Below are 24,464 nucleotides of genomic sequence, written 5' to 3' on the forward strand. Positions count from 1 at the left end.
AGAAAGTAATAGGGACAATGCTGACTTACATGCTGGTGCCACATTGGTGTGTGAGGGATAAAGGAAAATCCTAGGCAGCCGTAGAGAAAAAGATAAGGCCTTTTGTCTTGAGTCCTTTATATTCTATCATTGTACCAACATGCAGTATTCTGGCTGAGACAAACTAAAAGAGAATTCTTTGAGATTGGTTGGTCTGTCTTATGGAGAACTGGGGGGACCATGAGAGTAACTCCTTTGAGGACAACTAGTGGCTACGCTATCTAAAAACCTGAAGTCACATGGTACCAAACTTCTGTCAGTTATTTGCCTGTGGTGTTTGCATGAACAGAAATCACATGCATCTTTTCTTTGATTTTTTTTAGCACACTCACACGTGTAGTGCGTGTGTGTGTGTGTGTATATATATATATATATATATATATATATATATATATATATATATATATATATATATAATAGTTTTTATTATAGCTTTCTTGGACAAACAGTCCACATTATATATCGGATATAATATATATATTATTTCTATAATATATACCATAAATATATGGGATCTCTGGACTTTCCACTGATTTTATATGTTCTAATATTTTTATACGCTTCCCTTACTTTTTGTTATATATATATATAACAATAACTTATATCACGGCATCCATTATACAACCGCCCCCTTTGTCTGCCTTACAAATCTTTATGTCCTTGTATTTTCCTAACCTATCAAGGGCCTGATCTCTCCGAAACACGAATCTGTTCGACCTAATATGGCCCCTGCAAAAAGCTGCTTCATCCCCATTTTTGTTCTTATCTTACACATTTCGAGGTTAGGTTCCTAACACTAGCACTTCATCCCTACTTAGGAGTCTCTTAGAAATGTTCTTGACTAAATCAAAGTTCCCTTTTTTTTCGAAAATGTAAGTTTGGCACAGTCTGTAAAAATGCAAATAAATGCTTATTTGAGAAAGTTTAAACACTGAATATGACCCTGCTTTTAATCATAGTTCCTCGATTATTATGTCTTCCTAACTTTACAAAAATGAAATTAAAGTTACTGTAATTTCATTCAAAAGTTAGCTTTCTCATAATACATTACCTCCATACATTCTTTTTAAAAGAGAAATAAATGGTTGACATAAAAATAGAGTTGGAAGAGAATTTCTTTCTTCTCTCTCCCCTTCCCACTGATCTATTTTTAGGTCCTTTTAGTAAATCTAGTCACAGAACAATTGTGTATGTGATAAAGTTAATATATATATATATATATATATATATATTATATAAATATCAAGTCTTTTTCTTTTAAAGACTTACTCTTTTTAAGTTAGGTTCGTTGTCAAGACGAGTTTTCTGTTTGGCACAGTCTGTTGTTCTGTTTAAACACTGAATAAATCTTTTCATGAACAAACAGTGTTTTTTCTTTTGACTAACACAACTCTTAGTTATTATGTCTGTATATTTTAGAATGTATTTGCCACACTAGCGCATTTACACTTTGCAGACGGTAGAGGTTAAAGCAGCTAAAGAAGCGGTCCACATAACAAGAGCAAATGTAGACATCCCTATTAGTAACTATACAAGATATATAAAAACAGTCATTGTAAAAATATGGCAAAATATGTGGAATGAAGAACCTGAAAATGATAAATTAAAACAGATAAAATCCAGTGTTGGAAAATGGAGTTCGTCATATCAGAGAGAGAGAGACACGCACAAGTAATTCTGATGCGTCTTCGAATAGGCCATACTCGTTTGACACATGGACGCTTAATGAACAGTCCATGTGGCCCTCCTCCCAAATACCCAGATTGCAATGTGTTGATGACAGTTAAGCATGTACTGTGTGAATGTCCAAAATATAACCTGCAGCGATTATCAAATTTTGGAAATAGACCAATAAAAGAAATTTTGTTGGAATCTTCAACATTCTCAATAGTACCCATTTTAATGTTCATGAGAAGCTGCGAGTTAATTGAAAAAACATAAAAAATCAATCAGTCAGTATAATGAATTTTAAAACGAGTAAATTTTATGATTTTACTTAATTTATTTTAAATTTTAATATAGCTTTTTAGTGAGTATATATGGAAGCATGAGTATAAATGTATTTGTTGTGTGAGTGTGTTCCAGTATGAAAGCGTATGCCTTTTTACAGCTTTTAATTTTATTTTCATTTTCGTTCATTCATCATTGGTGAGTGACCTGTTAGGTCCCAGTGCCAGGCTTCTAGCCTAGACTTGTCATTTTATCCTAATCCTTCGGGCCAGCCTTATGAGAGCTGATGGTCAGCTCAGTGGTCTGGTTAAACTATTTTAATAGTAATAATAATAAACTATCTACTGCACAGGTAAAGACGTACAGAGAAATAATAAGTTGTAAAAATGTGTGAGCACTAAATAAGAACGAGAGAAAGAGAGAGAGAGAGATAAGGGTTGTCCTTACTTAAGAGAGTGAAATTATTTATCAGTTATTATGGACACTGAGAAAATAACACACAAGAGAGAGAGAGAGAGAGAGATTGTCCTTGCTTGAAATATCAAGTTAAATTATTTATGAATTATTATGGAGACAGAGAGAGAGAGAGAGAGATACAAGTTATTCTTACGTTAGATATCAAAAGATGGAAATTCAGTATGAAACTAACTTTTAAGTGAAATTAAAGTTACTATAATTTCTTTTAAAAGTTAGCTTAATACATTACCCTTAAAGAAAGAAATAAATGGTTGATGTAAGAATATAGGAGAGTGTGAAGATTAGTATACTATTTCTCTCTCCCCCCGTTGCACTGATCTATTTTAGAAGTCTTCTTAACCTTGTTTTTAAAAAGTTCTTTATTCTGTCACTTCCTCTTTGTTCTGAAATGCTATATGTCTATGTTTTACAATGGCGCATTTACAGTTTGTAGATGGTACAGGTAAAATTAGATCAATTTAAAATTATGTACTGTACAGGTAAAGACATACAAAAAAGACGTCAATTCTCATACAGCATTGATGAATGTGTTTAAATTAGGACTGAGGGATCGGCTAAGTTTTTTATTAATTGGACAATGAAGTTTACTTTCAATATAGTAACATATAAAAAGACATCATTGGCCTAGGCCTATTACAAATTGTCCGTATCACATGGAAATATTGTTTTAGATTTTTATTGTATGATTTGGACTTATAACAGCCTACAAATAGCATTGATGGGTCTATCAGTGAAATGAATATCAGTAAGTAATTTATTCATAATCTGATCAGAGCATTTGAGATGCTTCCCAGATGAAATGCAACGGCAAACTGTCAAAATTGGCGATAACCTGTCCACACATGCAATTACCTGTTAGTTTGTCAGAAGATATTTAGGTAATACCATCAGTTCATCCGTTCTGGTGGGTGGACTGTCTCCGCCCACAAACTGTTGTGTACACGTAAGTTTTAGTGGGAGTTTTGATGAATTGACAGAAAAAATGACGGTAAACTTGGGGGTGTTAGGGAGGATAAAGCAGGGGAGAGAGATAGTTTATTGAATGTCATTCAGAGTTTTTCTGGGCAGTGCTGGGTTGGTCAGCTAGTATGTATATATATTTATACATAAATTATATATATATATATATATATATATATATATATATATATATATATATATATATATATATATATATATATATATATATATATATATATATATATATATATATACATTATATATATATATATTTATATACATTATATTTATATATATATCTATATATATTATATATTATATATATACACACACACATTTATGCACACAAACACACACGTGTGAATGTGTATGCTAAAAAAATCAAAGATGCATGTGATTTCTGTATAAGCAAACACCACAAGCAAATAACCAGTAGAAGTTTGGTACCATGTGACTTCAGGTTTTTAGATAGCGTAGCAACTAGTTGTCCTCAAAGGAGTTACTCTCATGGTCCCCCCAGTTCTCCATAAGACAGACCAACCAATCTCAAAGAATTCTCTTCTAGTTTGTCTCAACCAGAATACTGCATGTTGGTACAATGATAGAATATAAAGGGCACAAGACAAAAGGCCTCATCTCTTTATATACATATGTATGCATGCATATGTGTATATATATATATATATATATATATATATATATATATATATATATATATATATATATATATGTATGTATGTATGTATGTATATATATATATATATATATATATATATATATATATATATATATATATATATATATATATATATATATATATATATATATATATATATATATATATATATTACATATATATTAAGCTAAAAGTGTAGTTACATCCCCTTGAATAAGGGGGTTTACTGTATTATGTATATATGTATAATTATATTTATATGTTTATATATATTTGTCACAATAAAAGAAACCAATAATGTCAGAAAACTAGCAGATGCTCTGAAAAGAAACTCGGTCCTCAACATCATCCACAGAGCACAGTCAGCAGAAGACTACCGTTTCTTGATGTCATGGTAAAATAACAAGAAGGGCAGTTTAAAACGACCATGTGTACAAAAGCAACGAACGCTGGCCGTTGCTTGAACGCACGAGGAGAATGCCCGGACGCATTTAAAAAGTCTGTCGTGAGTGCATATGTCAATAGAGCCTTTGTACAAAGCACATCGTGGAGAGACATACACAACGAACTTGACTGAATTCTCCAGTTGCTGACAAACAATGGCTGTGCAGATCAAATTATTGAAACTGCAATAAAAAAGAAAATGGACAAATTTTACCAATCCAACACGACGATGAAAAGGGAGGAGAGCCTGATTATTTACATCGTCTACATTATAGGTCTGCATACAAGGAGGATTGCTGCACACTACGTGGGATAGTAAACAGAGGCTTAACCCCAAAAGCCCCTTACCACAAAATAAGGCTCAGAATTTACAGTACGCCTAACCTTGTAGCAGCCCTAATAATGAAGAACAGCACCGCACCGGGGGGACCGAAGGAGATGTGCATGAACGTAGTTTACAAATTCATTTGTCCAGAGGAGATGTGTAAATCTCACAGCCAAAACTACATTGGGCACACTACAAATGACCCTTTGGAGGCATCTACTGGCTCATAGAAATCAAGGGGCCACTCATCAACATTATATAGGTATTCATGACAGGAAGCCATCTCTACAAGAGCTGATAGAAAGCACCCAGGTCGTGCACAAAGAGGATAACTATGGTCACCTCTTAATATCCAAAGCGGTAAGCATTACTATCCAGAAACCTACCCTGAATATCCAACAAGAGTTGGACCACATACTCCCCTCCAGCAGGAGAAGAAATGCATGAGCCAACAGGGACCAGACAGCATGCCCCAAACCACCAGGTACATCGTGCCCCTTGGAGGACACGAGAGCACCCAGCGAAGGCCGAGTAACATGCTCAAGCTGCTGTGGCCCCACCCAACACAAACCTCCAGCCATTAATCAGCATAGACCATTTGGACACACACATACACTCAAACTTAATATTATACACATTTATTTATAAACAGACATTTGTTTATGTGTACCTTTACATATGCTATAAAATAATATTTATTCTTGTACCTTTTTTTTTATGTATTTGCAAGCTAACATGTAAGGTTATGCTAAATTTTAAACACATATTTAAGGAAACATAGCACATGGTGTTATATTTTGAATATTTATTTAACCACGTTTAAACTTTCACTTTTGTGATCACACTTGTTCTTTATACCCAAAACAACGCCCTGAAATGGTTAAGCTGTTAATCCCTTGACCGACCAGTAACCAGACCTCAAGGTCATGCTCCCCACACGATGATATAAAAGTCGAAAGGCCACGTTGTAAGTCAGTAGTTGCTTGATAATGCCATTAAGGTGTAACAGCTGTCCCGACGAAAATCAGTAAATGGAAGAAGGAAGTCTGTGTATTTTTCACCAGAAATTGACGAACAAGAATCAGAAAAAACACTGTCATGTGAAGATACCTGCAAGAAACTTATTGATGCCACTAAAGCAATTGCTTTTAACAAAATTTGTATAAGAGAAAAAGTATGCCCTAAAACTATTAGTATATATATATATATATATATATATATATATATATATATATATATATATATATATATATATATATATATATATATATATATATATATATATATACATACATACTCTATATATATATGTCACACACACATGCATATACATATACAGTTGATCCCCGGTATTCGCAGGAGATAGGGACCACAACCCCCTACAAATAGCTAAAATCCGCAGATACTTGACACCCCTCTAAAAATGTCTATAACTCTCTATTTTAATCTTTCAAACACCAAAGACCCTCTCAAAAAATGCTTATAACAGTTCAAACACCAAATATACCTTAAACTATCATCCTAAAACATTATATGTCATTTTAGTATAATTTTACTATTACTTTAATTTAGTTTTAATATAATTTCAATCATGTTAATATTGTTTCAATACCTATCATTTCTGAGCATCGTATATATAATGGGTGAAAAAAAAAACAGTTTAGGAGCTCAGCTACCAACAGGGTTTGCTATAAGGAGGTCCCTTATGTACTGTAAAGGGGGTCCCTCCTGAACCTATGGAGGGGAGAGAACCAGTTTTTTACTAGCCAAAGCTAAAAACATGTTTCTTTCCACATAAGTTTCTCTCTCTCTCTTATTATTATTTAATCTTATTACTATTATTATAGGTACAGTATTATTATTATTATTATTATTATTATTATTATTATTATTATTATTATTATATTATTAATCTTACTAATATTTGAAAATTAGTACTTATTATTACCTGTATTATTACAGGTACAGTATTATTATTATTATTTAATTGTATTAATCTTAATATTAATATTTGAAAGTTAAATAATTTTTTTATCATAAAAAATGTATGTAGACATGAAAATAACATGAAATGCACTAATTAATGAATATTTCTCAATGAAGTCCACAGATCCCAGAATTTTTAGCAAATAATTTGGGGATAAGTTCAACAGAAAAATCCATGAATTGTGAGACCGCAAATAGCGGGGGTTGACTGTATATGTATAATGTATTATATATATATATATTTATAAGGCAAGACAGTTATATGTATTGAAGAAATGCAAAGCAAAATCCATAAGAGGAAGAAGTCATATTACAGCATTCATTATATATTAAATACCAGTACAACACAGGTTAGCACAGTAAACCCCCCTAATTTGCAGGGGATGCATAACCCCCCCCCGCGAATAGCTAAAACCAGCGAATACTTAGAACCCTTCTAAAAACACTTAGAACTGCCTATTTTGATAGTTGGAACACCCAAAACAAACTAAAAATGCTTATACAGGTATTATCCTATTTATGATGGGGTTAGGTTCCAAAAAAAACCATTGTTGGAAAAAACGTAAGAAATACCAAAACATATCTCGAACATAGCCTAACCTACACTAGGGTATTCGGTACCATGCACTGTACACATATATGGTGGCTAAGCCTACACTATAAAATATACCTTTTACATACACGGTATAGTAATTATTAATATCAGCTAATTCTGTAGGTTCATGCAAAGTGACTTATGATAATTCAGTACAAAGAGAAATTGAATAACAAACAAGAATTAGCTTAGCCTACACAATGGTATATTGTATATATACATGGCAGCATAGCCTACATTATACTGTGGATGCCCAGGCTAACTGTGTTGGACTTTTGAACTTGAACTTACAAATGAAATCTTGAAGTGGAACTCATATGAATGTAGAGGACCACACACAGTACAGGTATATACATGTACAGGCAGTCCCCATATATAATGTGTGTGGGGGAGAGAAAGAAAGAGAGAAAATAAAGAGGTCAAGTAGGAGAGAAATAAGGGAAAGAATGGATTAAAAAATAGAAGGAAATAAATGAGAAAAATCTTAGGCAGGAGATTAATTGAGTAACATAGAGTAAAGTAATTCATTAACAGTTAAGTATTTTAACAGGAATAAAAGGTGATTCTGACAAAATAACTATAACATATGAGGACCTGGACTTAGGACCAGACCTTCACCGAAATTACCTTCACCACTCTATACACAACAGTACAAGTGTCAGTTTCTACATAACACCCATAGGGGGTTAGCGCCGTCAATGCACGTCATGTGGTGCACTATAGGCATTACATAAAGTTCTTTGCAGCATCCCTTTGGCCCCTAGCTGCAACCCCATTCTTCCTTTTACTGTACCTCTATTCATATCCTCTTTTTTCCATCTTAACTTTCCATCCTCCTAACAATTGTTTCATAGTGCAGCTGTGAGGTTTTCCTCTTGTTACACCTTCAAACCTTTCTACTTCAATTTCCACATCAGTGCTGAACAACCGCATAGGTCCCAGTGCGTGGCCTTTGATCTAAATTCTATTCTACATAAATAGGTGGTGAAAGTGAGAGGATTAAAAGCAGGGACAATAATGGATACATGATGGGCAAATGGGTGCTTATAATTGCCCCTCAATCATCTTGCCAGCTTTTACAGCCAAAGGGAAATTTAAACAGATGGTAAATGGTATATTCAGCAGTGTAAATTCGTTGGTAATCATCCTAAAAGTGAAAATTATAGTATGATTATGAAGTTACAAATATTGTTTATAAAATGCAAGATAGAAAATTATTTCTTCCATAGAAGGAAAAACTACATTTTTCTTTGCTAAAACTTTGGATTGTAGATCCTTCATACAGTCATAGTAAAGAATCTAAAGGTGAAGGTTAACAGCCTTTAGTGAGTTAATATTCACAAAACTATTCTTGTAAACAAACCTTGGTCAGAAGTTATGAGATCTTAATTTTTTTCTTGAAATGTTTAAACTGCATTTATTAATAGATATATTGTGTGTGTATATATATATATATATATATATATATATATATATATATATATATATATATATATATATATACATACATATATATATATATATTATATTTATATATTTATATACATATATATATATATATATATATATATATATATATATATATATATATATATATATATATATATATATATATATATATATATATATATATATATATATATATATATATATATATATATATATTATATATATATATATATTATATTTATATATATATATACATATATATATATATATATATATATATATATATATATATATATATATATATATATATATATATATATATATATATTAACTTTATATACACAATTGTTCTGTGTATTATATATAAATATATTATATATATTACATACATATATATATTATATTTATATATATATAACATACATTATCAATATATATATATATATACTATATATATATATATATATATATATATATATTACATACATATATATATATATTTAGTATATATATATATATACATATATATATATATATATATATATATATATATATATATATATATATATATATATATATATATATATATATATATACATATATACTAAAAAGTGAAGTAAGGGTTTCACTGCCAAAAATGTCACAGCCTCTCAAAGTTGAACATAGTTTTTCAAAACTTAAAAAATACTTAAAGAAATTGAATTTCATGGGGATCAAAGCAAAAAATACTTAAAGAAATTGAATTTCATGGGGATCAAAGCAAAATCAAGACCAAGAGAAAGAACTTCCTTTTCATCTGTTGTTAAATTTCTGTTAGAAAATTAAAAATAACTTTACTATTATATATTTTCTTATTAACGTCAACACCGAGATAGTAGTAAAGTTATTTTTAATTTTTCTAACAGAAATTTAACAACAGATGAAAAGGAAGTTCTTTCTCTTGGTCTTGATTTTGCTTTGATCTTCATGAAATTCAATTTCTTTAAGTATTTTTTAAGTTTTGAAAAACTATGTTCAACTTTGAGAGGCTGTGAAATTTTTTGGCAGTGAAACCCTTACTTCACTTTTTAGCAAATTTCCGTAATTGCAAACGATACCTTCAAAATATACATATATATATATATATATATATATATATATAATATATATATATATATATATATATATATATATATATATATATATATATATATATATATATATATATATATATATATATATATATATATATATATATATATATATTATATATATATATATATATATAAAACCATGAAAGTAAGAGCAAAATCATAACTAGAAATACTGGGGCAGGCTACCTAAGAAGAAGAAGGAGAAGGATAAAGCAGTGCAATGCCATAATCTGTACGTAATACATTCAATCAAATTTTAATGTAGAGCATTACATGGAGAAAAAATTATAAAATCAACAAAAATAATATGGCTATATGATGGCCAAAACTTAGGCCTAGGTAGTAGCATACAGTGGTCTCCCCTTCTATATCCCTTGGCATTCATGTCACTTGTGTTGCAGAGCCAATGATGGATGGCCAAAAGGGTGCATTCATTGTCTTTTGTGTCACTTATGCCAGTACATCCTATTTCTTTGTATTGCCCTATCTCCATGTAAGAAGTGAACAAAATTGTTAGGATAATGAAGTGGTGAAGGTGAGAGCTCCTAAAGGTCATAACCTGCAACCTGGTCTTAAGTCCAGATAAAGTTGTTTCATAATGGTTTTGTGAGCTAGGCCTCCCTGCTGCCTTCACAATTTTGCTTCCTTTCCATATCTGCATCCTTTTGTATCTATATCTTTAAGAATAAATTATATTTTCTTGTCATCTTGTATCTTATGTAATTTTATTTTTGTCAGTTTTTTTTTTTTTTTTTGTCTTTTGTTTATGTCATTTTCATAAGTTAAATCATTTCATTTTTTTCCTCACCATATGGCTGTTTCCGTGTAATGGAGTTGGCTCCAGAGGAGCAAAACCTTTTGATTCTCAGCCAGTCTTTGGGGATGATGTCAGTAGCACCATGACTTTTTCTTTTCTTGACCCCAGCTGTCTTAACCTATTCACATTTGGGTCAACTAGTGGCAGGCCAGACATGAAATACACATATATAACTTTATACATATTGTATATATATATACATATATATATATATATATATATATATATATATATATATATATATATATATATATATATATATATATATATATATATATATATATATATATTGTGCACATAGTTCATTACATAATACAAACTCAGTATTTTTTTTGTTATGTAATTGTTTGGAGTGTGAAATATATGGTACGTATGATCATAGGATTTCATAAATTTGTTTTGTCCTATTAGGTCTATGTATTGACTACATATTTTGATTTTGGCAAATTTGGATTTTTTTGTTACTCCTAAGTAGTGAATTTGCTTTAGAGAGAGAATTTAGGTTTGTAAGAGGCCAAATCTTAAATTGATGGGTACAATTGTAGGTCAGCTTCTGCTTTTGTTGTTGTTGTTTTGGATATACTGTAAGTTGCAAATGAATATAGGGTTTCCTTTGCAGTGGTTTAGAAGGCTTCTGTGTCTTGTCTTTTCCAGAAAGGTGGCAGTGCTTTATCCACTATGTATTTAACATGTTCCATAGATATACAGTGTTTCATTGCCTTATATGTATTGCTAACTGTCTTTTCTTTACAAACGCTAACCAGGATCCATAAGTTTTGTGTGGAGCTTTTGTGCAGGTAGTTACTAACTGTATCTAACTTTTCTTGCACGCTTCATATAACAGCAAACTTTCGTGGAAAACGTGAGTACTGTTTGTGAAATTAGCTAGTTAGATATGGGATTACAAAATATTTATCTTTAGCAATAATGAATATTGTAGCACTAATCGTGTATCATTTGATGTGTCATGGAATACTAATGTTTTTTGTAGAAGTTTTGCTGCATTATTACAACTCTCTTGTTAAAACTTTGCGAGTGGTTTGATTTTTTCTAAGATGTTTTTTATTTCAGATATATGAAACATTGCTTTGATTCTGTAGATAACTGAATATAAATTTCTGCTGAGGTTCATCATTTGCTTATGTTCAGATAGTGCTTGTCTCCATTTTTATTTAATTTTTTTTATAATGAGTAAAGCTCATGTATTATCTTTCTTTAGTGTTCATCTTTGTACAATACATTTGTTTCCTGACCAATGACAGTGAATAAAGTCCTCAGTTGTGAATTTTCAGACAAGTAGTTTGAGTTCTGTATTCTTTTAATATATGAATCATCAGATATTGTAATTTCATTCCTCTTGAATTTCATAAAAACCCTTACTGTATACATACATTTATATTTCGTTAATAAAAAAGATTAAAAACTATACCCATGCTACAGGTTCCTTGTGAGCTTTATGGTGGATGCTAGGGGTGGAGCCATGCGTGGCTGCCGTCACTCTGGTGTTCGTGTCATCATCCCCCCCAGGAAAGCTGCAATGCCAATGAGAATTACTTGCCGTTACTTGAAGAAAGATAAGCTTGTTCATGCTCCACCACTCATGGAAGGGGAAGCTTTAGCTTCGAGGATTTTGGAAATGGGACCAGCTGGTGCCAAATTTTTAGGGTAATGTATTAATCTTTTCCATTGCTTCTCAATAATAGAAACATAATGTACTGAAAACACAGGGAAATGTAATTACCAAAATTAAGTTGAACATGATAGCATAAATGAAAATGATTAACCCTTAAACGCCGAGCCTCTATTTACAAAAACGTCTCCCGTATGCCGGCAGCGTTCGGGAGTTAGCGCCGAAGCGGAAAAAAAGTTTTTTTCAAAAAATCACAGCACACTTAGTTTTTAAGATTGAGTTAATTTTTGGCTCTTTTTTTTTGTCATTGCCTGAAGTTTAGTATGCAACCATCAGAAATGAAAAAAAAATCATTATCATATATAAATATTGAAATATATGACATCACAAAAAAAAAATTTTCATATATAATTTTATACAAATCGCGCTGTGAGCAAAACGGTTAAAGCTAACGGGTTATTTTTTTTTTGTATTGTACACTAAATTGCGATGATTTTGGTATATAACAAATTGTAAAACGATCAAAGCAACACAGAGAAAATATTATCACAAAATGATGCATGAATTCGTAAAAAAGCTGGACGTAAAAAAATGTTTTTTCAAAAATTCACCAAAAATCGAAATATTGTGCTAGAGACTTCCGTTTGTTGAAAAATGAAGCTAATTGATTGAATATTACTAGACTGTTAGTGTTTTAGCTTACAATTGCAGTTTTCGACCATTTCAGTCGAGTTAAAGTTGACCGAAAGTCAAATTTTTCTATTTATCGTGATTTATATGAAAATATTTCAAAACTGATAAAAGCTACAACCATGAGTTATTTTCTGTTGTATTGTACATGAAATTGCACACATTTTCATATATAAAAGTTTATGTAACGACCAATATAAAACGGTGCAAACATTACAACAACGTGACGAAAGAATTTCTGAGATGTTTGGCCGAGTTACCGCACGGACGTAAGGAAAATGTTTTTTTTCAAAAATTCACCATAAATCGAAATATTGTGCTAGAGACTTCCAATTTATTGCAAAATGAAGGTAAATGATCGAATATTACTAGAATGTAAGAGTTTTAGCTTACAATTGCATTTTTCGACCATTTCGGTCGCGTTAAAGTTGACCGAAGGTTGAAATTTTGGCAGTTATCGTGATTTATGTAAAAATATTTCAAAACTGATAAAAGCTACAACCATGAGCTATTTTCTGTTATATTCTACATGAAATTGTGCACATTTTCATATATAAAAGTTTATGTAACGACTAATGTAAAATGATGCAAACATTACGACAACATGATGAAAGAATTTCTGAGATGTTCGGCCGAGTTACCGCGCGCGCAGATGTAAGGAAAAAGTTTTTTTTTTTTTGTCAGAAATTTACCATAAATCTAAATATTGTGCTAGAGACTTCCAGTTTGTTGCAAAATGAGGGTACATGATTGAATATTACTAGAATGTAAGAGTTTTAGCTTATAATTGTGTTTTTTGACCATTTCGGTCGAGTCAAAGTTGACCGAAGGTTGAAATTTTGGCAGTTATCGTGATTTATATGAAAATATTTCAAAACTGATGAAAGCTACAACCATGAGTTATTTTCTGTTGTATTCTACATGAAATTGCGCACATTTCCACATATAAAACTTTATGTAACGACTAATATAAAACGGTGCAAACATTACGACAACGTGACGAAAGAATTTGTGGAGCGGACGTAAGGAAAAAGTTTTTTTCAAAAATTCACCATAAATCGAAATATTGTGCTAGAGACTTCCAATTTGTTGCAAAATGAAGGTAAATGATTGAATATTACTAGAATGTAAGAGTTTTAGCTTACAATTGCGTTTTTTAACCATTTCGGTCGAGTCAAAGTTGACCGAAGGTTGAAATTTTGGCAGTTAACGTGATTTATATGAAAATATTTCCAAACTGATAAAAGCTACAACCATGGATTGTATGTTGCTGTATTTTACATAAAATTGCGCACATTTTCATATATAAAACTTTATGTAACGGCTAATATAAAACAGTGCAAAACTTATGACAAAATGACGAAAGAATTTCTGAAATTTCGGCCGAGTTACCGTACAGGCGTAAGGAAAAAGTTTTTTTCAAAAATTCACCATAAATCGAAATATTGTGCTAGAGACTTCCAATTTGTTGCAAAATGAAGGTAAATGATTGAATATTACTAGAATGTAAGAGTTTTAGCTTACAATTGTGTTTTTTGACCATTTCGGTCAAGTCAAAGTTGACCGAAGGTTGAAATTTTTTGTAGTCGACGTACGGTACGTCCACTTGGCACCCAACAGACAATTTTAGTCGACGTATGATACATCCAGTCGGCGTTTAAGGGTTAACATGTTTTGTACAGTATTTTATTCATTTAAAATGTTGTTGATTGGTTTACAGTTGTCCCCGTTACAACATCATTCTTTTATGAAAAGAGAATTGGATCTGCTTGGCAGTTATGATGTAGCATTCACATTCATATTTTCCTGATTTTGTTTTATTCATTTTAACATTTGCCCCAGAATGATAGCAAATTTGTGCAAAATCTTTAATATTGTTGTGAAATCTGAGTTTAATTTTTCCTACAATAATTCCAGCCCAGTGATCATTGAGGTTCCACATTTTGCTTCACTACGTGGTAAGGAACGTGAAATTGTGATTCTGCGGTCAGACAATGGAGAGACTTGGAGAGAGCACACCCTAGAAGCTACAGAAGAAGCAGTGCAGGAAGTTCTAAATGAAAGCTTTGATGGAGAAGGTAAGAATCTTAATTCATTTCCATTTGTCACCTTCTGATTTTCAAAATGACAAAGTTTTTGTTTAAAGGGGGGCCATCCATTGGGAAGACCAGCATAAATCAGAAAAGGTAGAAAATTCTGGAATATTTTTGATGGCTAGATATGACATTTGACATAGTGATTACAAAGTTCCATTAAGATTCATTGTGGTTAAGGGGTATTTCTCTTCAACATCCACACAACTGGAGCATAATACACCATTTTTGGTCAGTATAGTATGCTATTTGTTACAATAAATTACAAAAGATTTTACTAAAAAGTACCATCAAAACTGAAAAATGCCACATTTTTCCCAATGATATTCTGCTTGGACCAAGTATAACATTGTAACACATCAGCCCACTGTAAGGCTTCCATAACTTTTGAAGCCTGTTTTGCACATAATCATTAGCAGAACTTCAGGCTGCTGCTATTAAATCAGTTTTCAACCAATATCATGTTGATTTTATACACGTAGGTTGAGAAATGTATGATTGAGGAAACTGGTTTTTTTTTGTCTGAAAAGGCAAAGGTTTGAGATTTTTTGGTGATGCAGTCAAATATAATTTAAAAATTTCTATTGAGGAAACTGATGATTTCCACAAAGATTTATTCGTTTGTTTGAGTGTCTATGGAAGAGCCTTGTAGCATATGTCATTTATAGTGCATTTAGGATAAGGTTAGGTGTTCAGTAGTATTTGTATGAAAGTATCTGAGTGTCATTCTTTGAGTTAAAGTAGGTATGTACAGTATGATACTGGTTATCCCTAGTATTAAGATTTTTTAGTCTTAGTAGTTATAAAATTATTCCTCCTAAACTGAATGAACCCTTAAGAAACAGCATCATAGAAGTAATAAACACTACACATTATCCAAGGGATTAAAATCTTATGGGCGATAAGGTCCTTTTGTAAACCACATTATATTTGATTTTGTGCATTTTGCTAACAAAGTCATGCTTTAGAACTCACTAATTGTGAATTTTATTGCTTGATAGTACTTGATAAGAGAATTTTTTTATAGAATGCTCAGTTTATGTGACTGATGTATCAACATTCACATGTACATATATATATATTATATATATATATATAATATATATATATATATATATATATATATATATATATATATATATATATATATATATATATATATATATATATATATATATATATATATATATATATATATATATATATATATATATATAAATAAAGATAAAATCCACAAAGGAAATGGAAACACTGGAGTGCTGCAAGGCCTTTCGACGCTAGTCCTTTACTTAGCAGACTGAAGAAATATAAAAGTATGCTTACAAAGAAAGCTCATATAAATGACAGATGGGGATTATAAAGGAAACATATGTACCTGGAATCCAACACAATTGAAGAATTAGTAGAACTGCCAAAACAGGATTAAATATTTAAGAGGTTTTTACAAAGGATTAGGATCAACCGTTCAGGAGCAGGGACAGGACAATTAAAAGATTATACAGGTTCGTGACTGACCACCTAAAAATTTTTTTAGTACAGCACAATAATTCTCTTTTTTTGTAAATAATAATAACTTTGCAAGATGAACATTTTTACAAATAAAAAATTATATTAAACATACGGATATATAGAAAATATATATCAAGTAGCTACCTTGTAATTAAGTCAGTGATTTTATCTTTTAGGTCATTCTTGAACATTTTTCTAATACAGGGGTCCAAATAATACATGCCAGGGTTAAGATTAAAATTACAACTGGAAGTAAGCTGGACAATAGCGGACTCCAATAGATTTCTTGAAGAGAAATCTTTCGATCTGGCAATCACTGAACTTTCAGTCCAATTTATCCTGTGAGTTTTCACTTAAATGAATGAATATAGCATTGGATGCTTGTCCAGTTTTGACTGAATACTTATGTTGCTTAATACGTACATCTAAATCTTTGCTAGATTGGCCAATATAAAAAGAGGGGCAATCCAAACATGGAATTTTATATATTATGTTGTTGTTTTCTTTAGGGCTATTTTTTATTAACATTCTTTTGATTGTGTTATTTTAAGAAAAAACGAGGTTTACATTAAAAGGTTTTAACAATGATTTTATGTTTTCAAAACCACTAAAATAAAGCAAGCTAAGATTGCTCTTAAGGGTTTCTTTCTTCATGTTACTTTCACTATAAAACTTTTTGTGGGCTTTGTTATAACAAATATCTAGTATATGTGAAGGATAACATAAATCTGTCCCTATTTTTCTTATGTGTTCAATTTCTTTATCCAAATACTGGGGACTGACAATGCGCAAGGTTCGTAAAAACATAGAGGAAAAAATTTATATTTTGATGTTGAGGTGATGGCCTGAATAAAAATGGACATAAGTTAAGTTGTTGGTTGGTTTCCTATAAATACTGAATTTACATTGAAATGGTTCTCTATGTATTAAAACATCTAAGAAAGGGAGGCAATTGTCTTTTTCTAATTCTAACGTAAACTTAATGGATGGTACCTGGTTGTTCAAATTACAGAGTAAATCATTTACATCAATACCAGCAGGCAAAACAGCTAAAATATCGTCAACATACCTATACCACTTTAAAGGAGTATAAATGATATTAGGTATATATCATTTTTCAAAGAATTCCATGTACAAGTTTGAGAGGAGTGGGGATAAATGGTTGCCCATTGCTATACCAAATATTTGTTGGTAAAATGCACCATTGAATATAAACTTACAATCACAAATGCACAACCTAGTGAGAGAAATTATATGACTTACAGGTAGAGGTAATTCGTGATGAATTAATTCATTACTATGGTACTCTAAAATGGAATCTATAGGGACTTTAGTAAAAAGGGAACAAACATCAAAACTAATGAATCTATCAGGGGGGCAAAAAGTGATTTTGTTTAATTTATCAAGTAAATCTAGACTATTATATACGTGAGAATCTGAGATAGTTCCAAGTAACGGAGACAAGAGTTTGGTAATATATTTCGAAAGTTTATATGATATTGAGCCAACAGTACTGATAATAGGCCGCATAGGATTGTTTTCTTTGTATGTTTTAACTAATCCATACAAGTAAGGTAACAAGGGAAATTTTACCAACAACTGACCTATTAGTTCTTTTTTATCTTTAAGGATGTTTTTCACTGTGCTGTTGAAACTTTTTATGACTTGATCAAGGGGATTTTTTGTTAGTTTTTTGTATGTCGTATCATCATCCAGTAGGGCTTGCATACATGATATGTAGTCAACTTTATTTAAAATTACAATACTATTCGATTTATCAGCTTTTGTGATGTGGATTGTATTGTCTTTTTTAAGGTCGGTCAAGCTTTTCTTATAGCGAGCAGGGAAATTGCTTTCATGCCTAACATTCGCAGCTCCATAGATGATACCTTTAACTATTTATATATTCATCACGTTCCATATTTTCGTGATTCAGTTATACATATATATATATATATATATATATATATATATATATATATATATATATATATATATATATATATATATATATATATATATATTATATATATATATATATATATATATATATATATATATATATATATATATATATATATATATATATATATATATATATATATATGCATGCATACCACACCTACAAATATTAAAGATCTGTGAATACCAAAACCCCTCTAAAAAGCTTGTAACTGCCAATTTTAATAGTTCAGACACCAAACGTATACCTTAAGCTATCACCGTACACCAAATATATCATAAACTATTATCTAAAACACTTCAGTATCATTTCAAAGGCATCTTACAACACAAACCTTAAAAATATATGGCTTACAGCTGTGTGAAAACTATTCAAGTTACTCCTATACATTTCAGTACATCCATTTTCTCTCATACAGTATTGAAGCAGTCCCAATTTCTTTGTACAGTATGTAGGGGAAACATAGGGAATGCACAAGTGGAGTTAAGTACTGTACCTAAATATTTGATATGCATTAAAAAAACTACACTTTATCAATATTTTGCTGTGTTTACATTAATATTAACATTTGAAAGTTATTAAATAATTTTTTATCATAAAAAATCTATTTAGTCATGAAAATAACAGGAAAATACAGTAGTTACTGATTATTTCTTGATGAAACAATTCGTGAATTACCGAATTTTTCACGAATAATTCGCAGATAAGTTCCACAGAAAAATCTGTGAATAAGTGAAGCCTCAAATAGGTGGGGGTCGACTGTATATAATTATATATATATATATATATATATATATATATATATATATATATATATATATATATATATATATATATATATATATATATATGTATATATATATATATATATATATATATATATATATATATATATATATATATATATATATGTATATACATACATATACATACTCATTTACTCTGGTTGGCTGCAGTACTGAGGGTCATGCTTAAATAAGACACAGTGGGTAAAATTTAACAATGATCTGTATTATCTAAAACTTATACAAGGGCCCAAGTACCTAAGGAAACTAATAATTACAGTAACTTAGTGGTAACCAGCCACAGCGATGGAATAGTGCGAGGTAGGCAACAACACGTCATTGCCCTTCATGTGCCAGAGTCAGAATCCTCCCAAAGGCAGCTTAGGCCTGGATACACTGGCCTTTCTCTCACCCCCACATTTTTCCCTTCATGTAGGACATTGGTCGATTTCTCCTACCAGGGATATCTGAGCAATCGTAGGTCAGGCATACCCACGCCAAAAGTTTACGGCTTTTGTGGGCGGTATTTTGAGGGTGTTTCCTTATGCCCTGACCACTGGAACAGCACAGTGTGTCCTTGCTCTACTTCACCAAGGCAGCTCACACAATCTGAGACCTCGGGACATTATGACAAGCTTTATGGAATGGCTCCTCACTCCCTCCCTAAGTTTTTTGCATCCCTGCAAAGCTTGTCTCTGCACTATTCCATTGTGAGCCTCATGCTGTATTGTTACTGGTTTAAACCAGGTAAAATTAACTATTTTTAATAAGGCCAGCTAACATGTGTAATAGCCTAAAGTTACCAGTGAATTGAACACGTCTTACAACACAAAATAAAAAAGTAAATAAATTCAAAATAACCAACATTCACTCTTCCTTGGAAACAGATCAGTACCAAAAAAACACACTTTAATTAATAAGTCCTGCTGTATACTCACAACAAGAATGGTGAACACAATCAAAAAAGAAAATAATACACACTTTAACCCTGTCCTTGGCAATCATGACAACATGGCATCAATTTTTAATCACATTGCATCCTGCAAATATGCTAAATTTTTCACAAGATTTAAAAAAAAAAACAATAGTTTAGAAATTTAGACACAGCAACATGATATAATAACAGGAATTTTTTCAACAAAAAACAAAAAGAGTAATCAGTTTACTTTTAAGACAACTGCATAAAAAAATATAAAACAGGTTTTGATGTAGGAAAAACCTATTTTTGGTAGTCACTGTTTTGACATGGGAGTGCTGGCACACTATGGGGGTGACTTCTTGAGGACGAGACAGTGACTACACTATCAAAAAATAAAATAGAAAATCATGCACAAAAATTTCATCACCTGTGAGAACGTAAAAAAAATTTTTTTAAAGGCACTAGTGAACATCATAAATCATAAAGAAAAGGTGGCATCCTGACTGGTATGTAATTTAACACAATAAGGGACAACAACAAAAAATAAAAGCATGGAACTCAGCAGTAGATGATAATTCATATTCATGACCAGTGGCCCTACTTTGAAGAAATCATTTTGGAAAGTTAAGTTAGCATTTGACGAAAAAATCAAAGAATCCAAATTTTTCCTGATATTTCACATACGGACTCTTACAGCTCTTGACTATATTCCCAAAAAATTTTATTAAAAAATTTGCAATAGTTTTGGAGTTATAAGCCAAAACTGTAACCCTACTATCTCTGAGAAAATTACATTTTTTGTATAATGTAATGATAACTTCAGTGTATCGGTGGTAATTTCAATTTAGCTATCAAAGAAGAATATCTAAATGTGGTATATGGCAACTATATCCTACGCAAGTGCGTAGAGGCTCTGTTGGGTGAAGGAGTATATCCACTTGGGCAATCGGTGGCAGCTCAGCTCTCGATGAAGCAAGACGTCGCGCTACCCAACCTCACTCGTGTTTTGACACACTTTTCATTCAGCGCACTTATATTACTTTGCAAGCCAATTTTTTGTATTTCTCTTGGCTTTGCAATACTTCTTTGTTTAGAAGAAACCATGCCAAGACCAAGAAAATTTAAACAACATCTACGTTCCATAAGAGAAAAGAAGAAACGACGTCATGAAGAGGGAGGCATCCAAGAGAGAGGAAAGAGGGGACTAGGAGCCTAAATATATAAAATATAATTCAGTATACAGAAAATAATAATCACAGATAACACCAATATGATACATCAAATTTGTCATAAAAACCTCAAAGTGTGAGACAACAAGCAAATAAATGGACAGACAAGCAACAAATGTCATCATAAAACTTTGGAGGCCGAGATCTCAAAACTAAAGTTATCGACCTTCAAATGGAAACTCAGATGTAACAAATTCACCTATCTCAATGAAACAAAAAGCAAATGAAAGCTAAATAAATTGTCTACAAAATCTATAGAGAGTTTTTTTTTTATTTCGTCCCAAAAATACTTTTGGGATTTATTTTTCCACAAAATCGATCCAAGATTTTTCAAAAATCGAAAAATATTTGTAAAAAAAAAAATTTAAAAAAATGCTCTATTACTTTATTCTAATCTATAATACTGTACCTGTCTACCACGTAAATTTCAGCTCTTAGGTTGCAATAGTTATGGCTGAGTTTTTTTTTAAAAGAATTTTGGGGCGGTGGGGGTACCAGCGAATGGGGCCCAGAAGAAAATATGAATACTGACCTTTTCACTATACATAAACTAACCAATGCCCAAAATTTCAAACTGATTCATGCAAAAAAAACCAGAGTTATTAATAAAAAATGATTTTTTCAAATGCTCCCCTTAACTGTTATAAGAAAAACTGATGTGTGTCATTAAATGTAGATTTTTATAATCACTAGTTATTTAAAGCTGATGAGTGAGCTAAATTTGTTTGAATTTTTCATCTCTTGACAAAATTTTGTGGATAATTTATTCTCCAGGGTGTGTGGTGTGTATCTTATTGTGATGAAACTGTATATTAATATATTATCTTAATTACAAATTATTTTTGAGTTTTGAAAAGGATTTATTAATAGGGAATGTTAACCTTCTCACAAAGGTAATTTTACTTTTAGTTATTTTAGAAGATCAGTAACGCTTGATTATATTATTGCTGTTGAATATTATAACTAAACTAGGGAGGTTAATTCTTCTACTTGAAAGCAGATTCAAACAAAAGTTCAGTGAAAACTGCCAACAGGGCTATAATGTATACCGGTGAATTTTTCTTTCAGAATTAAAGCAGCTAGAAGACCTGAATACTAATCGCATCACTCGAATTCTAACAACAGACTTCCCTCAGTACTTTGCCATTGTCACTCGTATCAGACAGGAGGTAAGCATATGATGGAGTCTAGTATCTATCCATATGGCAATAATTTCCATTGCTATAGACAAAAATATGCAAACTTAATCATATATTTTGGTTGATATACTGAGTTATAGTATTTTACTTTAAAAATAGAAGTACTTGCTGCTTTGGTCAGTGGAATATGGCATGAAGTTGGAATAGTATTAGATTATGAATTCCAGTTTTATTATGCTTCTTTGTTAATAAAGAATCACCTCTCCTGTTTCCTGTCACTCATAGGTACATGCAATAGGTCCTGAAGGAGGTATGGTTTCTTCAACTGTAGTACCCCAGGTTCAGGCTGTGTTCCCACAAGGAGCACTAACAAAGAAGATCAAAGTGGGACTTCAGGTAAACCTCTTCAAGCCCCGCAAAAATCACACTGGACCAATGAAAAAAATTAGTGTCAATAACATTCCAAAGAAGAAGCGTTTTAGTCTTATTTGGTGAAGTACTTCTGTTTAATATTGTGTTCTTTTGAGTTAGTTCCTTAAGATTTTTCATTGTGTTTAGATTTAGGTTTGCCAAGAGCATAGGAATTGGAAAAAATTCTTGTTTTTTGCAACTGTCTTTTCTTCAAGTTAAGTTGCAATTAATATAAAGGTAAAAGAAATGAAGATTACAGTATTTGATTTATTTTAGTTCTTGAAAGTTAAAAATAGTGTGAAAGCCAGAAAAATTCAGGAAACAATGGATATTTTTATTTGTTTTTCAGGAATGTGCTTCAAATCTGTATCTAAGCAAACAATCAAATTAACAAAGACCTTTTTCAGATCTCTTCTGTAGACTTATAGGTTATTTGTATGATTGGTTTTATTTATCTTGGCTTTATCTCAAGTACCTGAGGATCTAGTCGTTTCACATAACTTAAGTAATTTTTAGTTTGGAAAGTCAGTTTTCTTAGATATTTTGGTATACAATGTTTCAGTATTTTATCACATTACCTTTAGGTTAGAAAAGCCCCTTTTATTTATTTCATGAGAGAAATTCCATCATTAGGCTTTATTTTTGCATACTGTACTCTATACTCATGCTTGGTATAATATTTCCTGTCAGAACTATAATTTATTTATGGTTAATTTTGGCAATTGCAGGGCATTCCAGTTTTGTGTTTATTTTTTAAATTTTCTTTGGTTTCTTTCGTATTTACAAGTTGTTTTGTCCTTTGTTATGATTTCTTGCATGGCTTATTTTGCTTGCTCTCTTAGTCCTTAGTTGCATGGAAATTTTAAGGTGTTATGCCTTTTTATTTTTATGTTTGTAGTTTTGCAACATAGTGTGAGTAAAAATTAGATGGCACATCATGTAAAGCAGGTTTAGTTTTATTATATAGTATGAAGAAATTGTAGGTTTAATAAGGTTTAGTGTGCTTGACAAAAGTTATGCATGACAGTTAGGAGAAGATTGTTTTGACAGAGCATTGTATAAATAGTAGAAAGTTATAGAGGAGTTTTAGGGAAGTTAGTTTATAGGGAGTGATGTGAGTTTTGAGCAAGAGGTCAACCCACTGTACAAGTAGTCTCAAGAAATCACAATTATTCTGACATACAGCAGAACACTTATGCAAGGTGATTTTCTTTTTTCAAATAGTGGAACTGCAGTTTGACCTTC

General features: G+C 31.1%; 1 protein-coding gene across 50 annotated transcripts in view; it reads left to right on the forward strand.

The window, feature by feature from the left end:
• LOC136827934 (ankyrin-2-like) overlaps positions 1–24,464 on the forward strand; it is a 790,256-nt gene that overhangs the window by 501,623 nt on the left and 264,169 nt on the right. For 44 of the 50 annotated variants that reach the window (XM_067085443.1, XM_067085453.1, XM_067085409.1 and 41 more), the window contains 4 exons: positions 12,292–12,516; positions 15,089–15,249; positions 22,738–22,838; positions 23,094–23,204. In XM_067085443.1, coding sequence (XP_066941544.1) covers positions 12,292–12,516; positions 15,089–15,249; positions 22,738–22,838; positions 23,094–23,204 — 598 coding nt within the window. Of the gene's footprint in view, positions 1–11,695; positions 11,714–12,291; positions 12,517–15,088; positions 15,250–22,737; positions 22,839–23,093; positions 23,205–24,464 lie in introns of all 50 variants that reach the window. The other 6 variants (XM_067085446.1, XM_067085449.1, XM_067085440.1 and 3 more) reach the window with 1 other exon arrangement.

This window comes from Macrobrachium rosenbergii, chromosome 42 (genome assembly GCF_040412425.1).
Source record: "Macrobrachium rosenbergii isolate ZJJX-2024 chromosome 42, ASM4041242v1, whole genome shotgun sequence".
NCBI classification, from domain to species: domain Eukaryota; kingdom Metazoa; phylum Arthropoda; class Malacostraca; order Decapoda; family Palaemonidae; genus Macrobrachium; species Macrobrachium rosenbergii.